Source organism: Perca flavescens, chromosome 24 (assembly GCF_004354835.1).
Source record: "Perca flavescens isolate YP-PL-M2 chromosome 24, PFLA_1.0, whole genome shotgun sequence".
Classification (NCBI taxonomy): domain Eukaryota; kingdom Metazoa; phylum Chordata; class Actinopteri; order Perciformes; family Percidae; genus Perca; species Perca flavescens.
In genome coordinates this window covers 1,692,553-1,703,098 of record NC_041354.1, presented here as the reverse complement: position 1 = coordinate 1,703,098, position 10,546 = coordinate 1,692,553, and the positions used below count along the sequence as shown (strand labels likewise).

General features: G+C 40.5%; 2 protein-coding genes across 5 annotated transcripts in view; one reads left to right on the top strand and one right to left on the bottom strand.

Moving 5' to 3' along the window:
- Nucleotides 1-3,289: 3,289 nt before the first annotated feature.
- The window catches only part of iqcb1 (IQ motif containing B1), a 66,808-nt gene continuing 59,551 nt past the window's right edge, over nt 3,290-10,546 (top strand). For 3 of the 4 annotated variants that reach the window (XM_028571929.1, XM_028571930.1, XM_028571926.1), the window contains exons 1-3: nt 3,290-3,597; nt 3,694-3,785; nt 3,884-3,942. The gene's annotated coding sequence lies outside the window, so the exon portion shown is untranslated. The remainder of the gene's footprint in view (nt 3,598-3,693; nt 3,786-3,883; nt 3,943-10,546) is intronic. The other variant, XM_028571928.1, reaches the window with a different exon arrangement.
- gbx2 (gastrulation brain homeobox 2) lies at nt 6,882-9,684 on the bottom strand. The gene is made up of 2 exons (XM_028571932.1): nt 9,192-9,684; nt 6,882-7,426 (listed from the first exon to the last, which is right to left on the bottom strand). The coding sequence occupies exons 1-2, from the start codon at nt 9,682-9,684 to the stop codon at nt 6,882-6,884; spliced, it is 1,038 nt and encodes a 345-aa protein (XP_028427733.1).

Here is a 10,546-nt window from a genome sequence, read left to right as displayed (position 1 = left end):
AGTTAGACAGACAGACAGACAGACAGACAGACAGACAGACAGACAGACAGATAGTCTAGCTAGCTGTCTGGATTTACCCTGCAGAGATCTGAGGAGCAGTTAGACAGACAGACAGACAGATAGTCTAGCTAGCTGTCTGGATTTACCCTGCAGAGATCTGAGGAGCAGTTAGACAGACAGATTGGACCTGGATTGGGTGCATCCCTGAAACAAACGCAGGAGATTTCGTTACCTGTGTAAACCCAGAAGTCACCATTCGCTTTTTTCAAACATTACTTGACTTTTACGGACCTCAGTCCTGTGACATCATGTCTTCACTTTAGTAGTTTCCTTGCGACTCATTTTAAGCCAAATTCCTGATGTTGTACTAGCTCTGACTCAGTATTTGTGTTGCCTAAACTAGTTCGGTTTCAAAGGAGGGACATCCAGCAGACTTAAATCCCATAAGATGAATATATCGTGGATATAAACTCAGCTAAAGCATTATTAGGAACACCATACCAATACCGTGTTTGACCCCCCACACCCCCCCTTTTCAACCTTTCAGAACTAAATGCATTGAAGCAGCTGCCATGTGATTGGTGGATTAGATAATTTTATTAATGAGAAATGTAACCGATGTTCCTAATAATCTTTTAGGGGAGCATATAGACTAATAGCGCGAATGTTACAAGCTTTATGCTCGAAACGAAGTTGCAGATTTAGATCCGGCCCGTATATCAATTTGGGTTCACAATACATTTTGTCTCGCCTAGTTGTGCGCCAAACCAAAACACATGGAAGGTGTTTTTTAAACTGCATTTACGCAACATTTAAAGCAGAATTTGGGCAAATTTGCTGACTCTGAGGCTCAGAAATTCCCACAGAAGCAGAGAAAGAGTTTAATATTCAGGCTGAGAAACAGGTTGTTGTTAAAATAATCATTGTTTTTGCTTGATTTGCTAAATTCTGTGATGGCTAAGGAACTCTTTTGATGACTTTTGTAGGGCTTCGTGTCAACAAAAAGCGTACAAAAATGTCGGAAAAGGCAACAACTTTACCAAAGGGTGACAAAATCGGAACAAAATCAACAAAAACGAGGACAAAAAGCTGTAAAAATGTGGGGGGAAAAAAGTGAGATGCGGTAACACAAGCTCTGTCTGGCCCTTGGTGTGATGCTCTCTTTATCCAGCGTGGCCCTCTGGGAAATTGAGTTTTGACCCCCCCTGCTTGTAGATAATTCACGCCTGCGAGGAAACTGCATTAGCACTAATATCTCCGCTCAACGCTCACCACCTCACCTGTACATAAGACTTCAAACGACAATATAAAATAAAAAAAGGACTCCACATGGTTACCGTTAGGTTCGTCAGGTCTTGTTACCTCTTGAAGACTTTCTGTCCCCAACATTATTTATAATTTTAACCCTCCACCAAACCTACGTTTTTGTATATTTTTCGTCCGGGTTTTATTACTGTGATTTATCATCCAGACACAATATTGTTCTTGTTATTATTATTATTATAATAATTATTATTATTATTGTTATTATTGACTTTTTGTTGGCTGTACAGTACCGTAAAAATTCTTAATACAGAGTCTTCTACTGTAATGTGTCTCTTTTCAATAAAGACGAGAATAATGCTTCTTAATATAACCTCACGTGTCACAAACATCTTCTTTGTTCCTGTGTTGGAAAGCTGGAAAGTTTCTCAGTTTGGAACCAGAGTTTTGATTTGGTGTGTGTGTGTTTGTGTTTGTGTGTGTGTGTCCATCTGTCTCTGTGTGTGTCTCTGTCTGTGTGTGTGTGTGTGTATATGTGTGTCTGTGTTTCTGTGTGTGTGTGTGTGTGTGTGTCTGTCTCTGTCTCTGTGTGTGTGTGTCTGTCTCTGTGTGTGTGTGTCTGTGTGTGTCACTGTCTGTGTGTGTGTCTGTCGCTGTGTGTGTCTGTCTGTGTGTGTGTGTGTGTGTGTGTGTGTGTGTGTGTGTCTGTGTTTTGTGTGTGTGTGTGTGTGTGTGTGTGTGTGTCTGTCTGTGTGTCTCTGTGTGTGTTTCTGTGTGTGTGTGTCTGTCTGTCTCTGTATGTGTGTGTCTCTGTCTGTATGTGTGTGTCTCTGTCTGTGTATGTGTCTGTCTGTTTTTACAATAGAGTCTGGAGGCAACAGATGGACCAAGACATTTTTACGTTTACTTCAATAAGTATCTTTTTATTGTTAACTGTAGTTTGAAGTGGGAGACTTCTAAGTTGCCTCTGACTCTTTTTTTGGCAACCCTCTTTGATTTTTTTGGGCCGTTATTGACTTATTTTTTGCCTTATAGTAGTCTGTAGAGAAAAGAAGACAACAAAAGGTCCCCACCCAGACTTAAAAATTGTAAAAAAAATTTGCAAAATGCATCTCCTTTGTGACTCGTTGTCCCTCAGGTAACCACTACATAAGAAGCCAGCGTTGTGGTGGCTGCCTGCGTCAGGATTAATCAGCAGGAGTTCATGTGATGCCCAGCCAGGGAGGAAGAAGAGAAGGGAGGCTGCAAGCTGCAGCGAAGAGCCGAGGCCGAGCCTGAATCCCCCCCCTGGGTCTCATCTATCAGCCGAGCGAGACGGCCCCGCTTGATTACAATTTGCAAAAAAATTCATTAGAGTCACACGCAGCCGCCCCGTCTCTGCTCACACTGCAGGTTAAAGTCCACACACTTAGGCTTTCTGTCTCCACTCGGATTGTTATTGGCTGACACATCACATCACATCTGAAAGACTCTGAAAAGGTTACGGGGTCCAGAAAGATGTAATGTGTGATTTGTGGTGATGTGAAATCAGATATTTTATCCCCTCTGTCTCCATAATCGTCATGATTCAGCACCGTGGGTCTGACGGCAGCGATAACAAACTCCCCTCTGACCAAATGCAAAGCCAGTGTCCATGTAGAAGACACAGTAGGCTATTTAAACAGAATATATATACATATACAAACAATATATTTTAACTGAAATATTTTCTGCTGTTTGTTCTTAAATAGATTTAGTATCACACTTTTATGATTTTGGGGGATTCACAAGAAAATGGTCACAAAGCACCAGTCGAAGGTGTCGAAAAAAAGGGTCAAAACTGTATCTTTACACATCCCATAATGCACCTGGATATGACGTAGTCTGGGTTATTTTCTCCTCGAGAGCCCTACAAGACATAACCATTGACATATAGCCTACATAACACAACAACTGTTTTTACAGTGGCTAAAACGGATTTTAATTAAGTGCAGTTTTTTATCTGCGTGCGTACGTGCGTCATCACGTGCAGCTGCGTCATCACGTCTCGCAGGTGCGTCCAATCAAACCTGCTTCTGTTGACAGACAAAACAAACGTTTGTGCCGCTACTGAAGAGAAATTCACCAACTTTAAACCTTAACAAACATGCGGAATGTTTTATCCATAGACTGTTAATATGAACTACTAATAATATAGCTACAGTCTATGATGTTATCTTTGAAGCCAAACGTGCGTCGTTTCTGTAACGTAACGTGAAAAGCGGAATTCTTTACGTCAACCGTCATTAATTTGAAGAGTTTTAGTTAGCTATATTTTAACTGCCGCTGGACTTTAACGGACTCTGAGGCCTCCCGGTAGGTTTTTAAAGTGTGTTTAAGGATGTTTGTGAGTTATTTTAGAACTCAGAAGACGATAAAGTTTAGCTAGCTAGTTTCTTTCTGTGTTGCTAGGGAGGAACTGCCTCCGTTGCTATGCCTTAGCTTGATTAAGTTGATTAAGGACACCTGTCGCTGACGACGTCACTAAAGAGCGACCTCCGGAAGTAGACGCTTTGTTATTGTTTCACGTTTCCTCTTTAATTTACAGAAATAGTAGATAATAATCTTTAATAATAAGCCTGGCTTTATTCATTTCTTTTAGTTTGATGACCGGAAGGAGCAACATGTTGCCTGGATACAACCACAAGACGCCAAACCAAGGTATTTATTTCTTATTTTGGTTGATTTGTGAGCTAATATATGCTACATTAAAGCCCTATTTTCCCCTAAAATGAAGAGAATACAGTCAAAGAATTTCAGGAATATAATGAAGGGTTTATTGGATCTTTGTTAGAGCAGGTTTGTCCCCTAAAGCTTCAAATTTTAACCAAGTGTGACCCTTTGTCCACAAAACCTCACATCACTGCATTTTAAATCGGGTTCTTTCAAGCCTCGTGATCTGCTTTTAACATTTTATCATTTCCTTAAAATCCGACTTATGTGAAAGAATAAATAAAACTAAAATAAAACTGAATTGGACAGATTTAAGGATTTCTCTGAGTTTTAAAGTGCAGTTTATTTCATCTTTAGATGTGATGATTTGTATTTATACATATTAATTTTAACTTAATTGCATGTTTAGGTTGTTTTGTGAGCTAATAAATGCTAAATTAAGTCCTCATTTTTTTCAAGAATGAACAAAAATAGTTAGTTTACTTCCATAGAAAAGATTTAATTTGGTGTGTGTGCGTGCGTGTGTTTTGTTGAAGCAGGATTGTCCCCAAAAGCTTTAACTTTCTAACAAAATTCAACTCGAGTTGGTCCAAAAATCTGCATCTGCAGTTAGACAATTTATTTTTATTTTTTTAAATGTAGTGTAAAAACGGGCAGATGTCAGTGCGCTAGATTTATATCACGCAGCCCCGTGGACGCGCATTTTCGCATCCATCCCGTGCCCCCGCTGTCATAGCAACAGGCTGGTAATGAGAGTGACCTTTGACCTGCAGGCTGGGATCATTATGACACAGACAGGCAACAAAATAAAACTCCAAATCTGCTCTGATTTCATTTTTCTTGTTTTCCAAACCAGTTAAAGTAAATTAAATATTTCTGTCACAAACTATTTTTTACATGTTAGCTTTATCAGTCTGGAAATACGTAGCTGTTTGTTATTTTTTAGATTTGAAAATCTGTGGCCTTTAAAAGCATCAGGCCTTCAAAATAAAACGACAAAAAAATCTGGACTTTTATTTTTTTTATTTTTAGTTAAACCAGATAAATATTTCTGTCACAAATTATTTTACACTGTTAAGCCTTTATCAAACTGTAAATAGATGGATTTAGTTATTTTCCTTAATTTCTAAAAAAATCAGATTTGTGGCCTTTTTAAAAGCATCAGGCCTTCAAAATAAAAAAGTAAATCTGGACTTTTATTTTTTTTAAATTAACATCTGGACAGTTTTAGAGCTAACCACTGAAATAACTAAACTCATAAAATGTGTTTGTGTTTTTACTGAACTCAATCCAAACTGAAGATCTGATAGATATATATTTTAGTTAAGTCTGTGATTAATAAACTGGAGGAAAAAGGCAACTTGTCGTACATCCAGAACATGAACGGAGACAGCTGTGAACCACTGGTTTCATCTTTTAATTCACACTTTTTCTTTTTTTTTAAGCTCCATATGTCAGGGAATGTTAGTTACTTTTGCACACTTTCATATAAATAAATTAGCAGCATCATTTTGTCCCAAAGAAATAAAATAAAAGAAGCAGTAATGATCCAAAGAGAGGTTTTAAATTCTTCAGTAGCACAGACAGGAGGGTCAGAAAAAAACGCAAAATGTTTCTCAAATCAAGAGTAATGTTTGATAATAACATGTGAAGTCCTCCGTTTGGTCCCCAGTGTGTATGTACATGTCAGTTTGTCTTTTCATCCTCGGCGGCGCGTCTTTACGCACAGTTTTTGGTGTCGCTCCAAAACAATTAGATCTGAATACTGCGGTTCCTGGTGCGGAGAAATGTCCATCTTAACGAGCCACTGAGTCCCGTGTTGAGGCTCGAAATGTATATTTTTTTTTATTTCCTGTAAAGAAGAAGTGAATGATAAAGCCTGAACACATCAGAAAAAAAAACCAGACCGGTTTCATTTTTACAGGGATCTTGAATCCAAACACCCTTTTCAGTAATTACCACCAAACTCCATTGGGAAAACGTGGAATTATCTAAACTCACTGCCACAGTTTCCCCAAAATTACTTTGTCAGACTCAAGAATGTTATTAAAAGATTTGTTAATGTGACCTTTTAAAAACGGCCTTATTTAACAAGCAATTAATATCAGTTTAGTGTTTAGATTTTAGATATTTCCACTTTCTTTCTGAGAAAAACGAGCTTCGTTTGAGTCTGAAAAGCGCCTAAAACCAACAATATTATAAAGGAATTTGGCAGATTTCTCTTTTTTTACAGGACAAGAGCATTCACGAAGATATAGTTAGGCTATTGTTATAATTTAACCTGAAAAAAATCTGATTTGTAAGAACCAATCAGCTCAGAGGCCTCAGATGATCAATTTCTTCTTTTATTTTGTTAAATTCAAGCCTTGTGATCTGCTTTTAACATTTCATCATGGAGGTTTTATTTGGTTAAGTGGCATCATGTCAATATGTGGAGTTTATAAGGTGTTATAGTCACATAAACTGCACTTTTAAGAAGCCAAATGTTTCCTTAAAATCTGAACTATGTGAAAGACTTCTGTTTTTTCATTTTATTTTAATATAATGGTATTTTTCGGTTGTTCTGTTGGTTAAAATATGCTAAATTAAGCCTTTATTTTCTCTAAAATTAACAACATAGTTAGTTTACCTGATAAAAAAAATGTAATTTAGGTTTAATAGATTTTCTTGAAGCAAGTTTGTCCCCAAAAAGCTTCAACTTTTTAACCAAATTCAACCAACCAAACCTTTTTTTTTTTTATTTCAAAATAAAATCGGACAAACTGAATAAAACCCACATATTTAACGACTTATCTGAGATTTTAAGTGCACTGCAGGAATTCAAATAAAATAAACTCTTCAACACGGGATTCAGTCACTTGAAAAGCAAGTTTGTTTTCCCTTGCTGCTTATTATTATTATTATTATTATTATTATTATTAATATTATTATGGTCTGGCCTGCTCCATCTGCTGGTGCTGACTCCTTATTGCGAAGCGGCTCACGTGCACCGGGATGGGAACAACTATTTTGGGGTTCCGGGAAGGCTCCCCGGATTTGTTGTTGACGTTCCCGGCTTTGACGCGTTTCCATTTGGCGCGCCGGTTCTGGAACCAGATCTTCACCTGCACTTCGCTCAGCTTCAGCGCATGCGCGATCTGCGAGCGTTCGGTCAGCGACAGGTACTTCTTGCAGTGGAACTCCTTCTCCAGCTCGAGCAGCTGTTCGCTCGTGAATGCCGTCCGTCGCCGCCGGTTCTTCCCGCTTCCGCCGCCTCCTCCCCCGGCACCGGAGCCTCCACCGGAGCCCGGGCCTCCGTGCACGTGCTGGCCGTCCTCCAGCCCGCCGCCGCCGCCGCCGCTTTCCCCCCCATCCTCCTTGTGACACAGCAGGTTATCGTCCGAGCTGTAGTCCAAGTCGCTGTCCATGGAGAAGCTCTCATCTTTCCGGCCGCACTCCTCCTCCCTGGAGTCTTCTTTACTGTGGGCTCTGACTGAAGGACACAAAAACAACTTTATTAGTACATCAACACGCACACAAAAGTCGCAACATTTCCCCAGAATCGAATCAAAAAGCTGTTTTTCTGCCTGCAAATCCTGAACACTTAATGGTTTAAATTTCTGTCTAAAATATATCATAATATCGCATCATTAAGTTCTCATTTGAGTCTTAATTACTGTGAGCTCTGAGGAGCATAACAAAAACTACTTTATTAGTATGAACACACACACAAAAAGACCCCGAAAAATCGAAATCAGAAGCTGTTTTTTCTGAAGTGTTTTCTTACCTGAAAATCATAAATCACTTAAATGTTAAACGAGAAACTTAAAGATTTGAATCCTCTGATAATTTCGGTCTTAAATTTTTGTTTAGTTTGATTATAAAGATTAAATAAACTGTGCTAAATGTCTTCTTAAAAAACTGCGTCATGTTTCCAAAGACTGTGAGAGAAGACGTGCCATAAAACACCCCAAATTATAAGAGGAGAATTAACCAAGTCACGTTTTTAAATCCGGGAACTTTAATATTTTGGCCGGAAATGTTGTTAAATTGAAGCTGACTGTGACATCTGTGGGAGTGAATTAAAGGAGGGAGGGGTGTCCTGTCGTGTCTCGTGTCAATATCCATCATCAGATCAGTGTTTGGAAGGCACGCGCTCTGCAGGGAATTTTATTTTTCACGCGTAATTACGCACAAAGCGTCTCTCCGCGCGGCCGCTCGCATTGTGTGTGTGTGTGTGTGTGTGTGTGTGTCGGCGTGTGAAACGGAGCTGAATAACGTCAGATTAAATCACAAATAAAATCCTATAATGTCTGTATTAATATCAGGACAGGAACCATCAAACGCTGATTATTTCTCACCAAAAACTGCAGAAAAAGAGGTACAATATGGTCCATTTGTGTTCAATATGGTACAAATGTTCCCTAAAAAGTACAAAGATTTATCTTTTAAGGTACAATGAACCACTTTCCATTGTACATGGTGGACTTTCCGACACTGTGTACAAATACAGACGTTTCTCCAAGAACTCAAACCAAATATCCGAGATTAAATCCATCCAAGTGAACACGTTGTCAGATTCAAGTTAAAATTCTGGACGTAAATACATTTTAATCTCAAATAATCTGAGACATAAAGCAACATGTTTATGACTTTATCTGATTTACAGAATCGAGACACTGAGGCCTTCAAAAAAACATCTTCCTGCGACACGTTTACAGAATTATTTCTTCACATTTATTTGTTTTTCCAGGCGACATCTTAACCCTTTGGTTTTTAGATTTTGGTTAACTCTACACATGGCAAAGACATAAGTATTTTAGGACGTTTAAAAGTAACGGAATTAAAGCATCATTAGTCCGTAATTAATCAGCCAAAACCTGCCAATATACGATCCTCTCTTTCCCTGCTCTGATCAGCTGGTGTTATTCTTCATTTTCTCTTGAATCGAGTCACATTCTAACAATGATTTAAAAAAAAAAAAATAAACATCTTTTTGGCTTCCTCTAATACAAAATTGTTGAAAATGTGAATATTTCGGCCACAATCTCAAACGTGAAATAATATTTTAACACACTTTATATCCATGATAATTAAAAACTTCTATTATGGAGAAATGTTTACTAAATGAGGCTTAAAATCAAATCTGAATGGGTCGTTTTTCGTGTATTTTTACTATGAAGTTGAACTAGTAGTTGTGAGAGTCGGAGCCGGTGTTTGAGCCGGGATTTGAGGCTTAGTTTCCCCCCTGTGCGTACCTGTGGACGTCTGCTCCGTGTCGTGGAAAGCGTGCATCGCTGCGGCCTCTTTCCCCTGCAGGAAGCTCTTCCCGTCCTCCTCGTGCAGCCGCAGCTCCTGACTTTTTTCAAAGACCGCGTGCAGCGACTGCGAGCCGAACTTTCTGGCAGCCTCTTGGTGCTGCTGGGACGGGGAAAAGCCGCCGGGCAGCGACGCCATGAGCGTGGATGTGAGCGCCATTCCCTGCGCCAGGTTGGAGCAGAAGCCGCTCTGCAGGCTGGGGATCTGCGCGTGGTGTGCGGCGGGGAGAGCCTGCTGCAGGGCCGGGGGCGGCGGAGGCGGCGGCTGCAGCACCACCGACCTGTACGGCATGAACATGGGGTATCCGGTGTAGACAAAGTGTCCCGGGCTGGGCTGCGGGGGCCCCCCGATCAGAGAGTCAATGCTGAAGGCGGTGGTGCTTCCGAGTGGCCGCTGCATCACCATGAAGGACGAGCTGAACGCTGCGCTCATTTAACGGCCGCTGCAGCTCGGAGGAGCCCGGGGAAGACGCGCTGTGGCTGGCTAGAAGGACAGCAGAGCCCCGGGGGGATCCGCGGCTGGAGCTCAGGCTGAAAATCTCCCCTCTGCCTGAGGTTTCAGCGCGTAAAAAGGAAGGTTTTCCGTCGCACCAAATGCTCGCTCTTCAGGGGGAATAGTTGGGTCTGCGTTTCGCTGTCTTCACAGTTCAATTTAGTCGAGAAAAATGACTGTCCAGTTAAGTTTAGACATAAAAACGAGTGGTTACGATTAGAAAAAAAGAAAGGAAGGAGGGGAGATAATTCCGGCACACCACCGGTGTTCAGAGGAGAAGTAATCCGATTAAATAAAACAATTCCATCAGAGAAGCGGAGGCAGAAAGTCACGAAGAGAGAATTCAAATAAAAACTCGACACTTCTTCTGTTTCCTGCTTTTAGTTTCCCAACAAAACATTGGACCATAAACGCGTCAGAGCTCCGTTGTGTTAGGCTCCACTTCACCTTGACTCCCTCACTGTGTGTGTGTTTCCTGCGCTGGGCGCGTCCAGAAGTGTTTTGGATTTAAATTGCGCTCCCCTCTGTTTAATTGCGCTGCATTCACCGCGCAAACTCCGCCCCCCTTTGCCTCTCTCTGGCCACTGATTGGCTAGTTGAGGATGATGTGACAGCTTGCCTTTTTAGGTCTCCTGGATGAACGCCAATTACACAAATTGGGACCACAGGCCATTTAAAAAAGAGAAAACACATCATCATCGTAAATAATAAGTGTGTGTGTGTGTGTGTGTGTGTGTGTGTGTGTGTGTGTGTGAGAGAAACATGTTTAGGAACAAAAAAGACAAACTTCTGTCTGAAATAA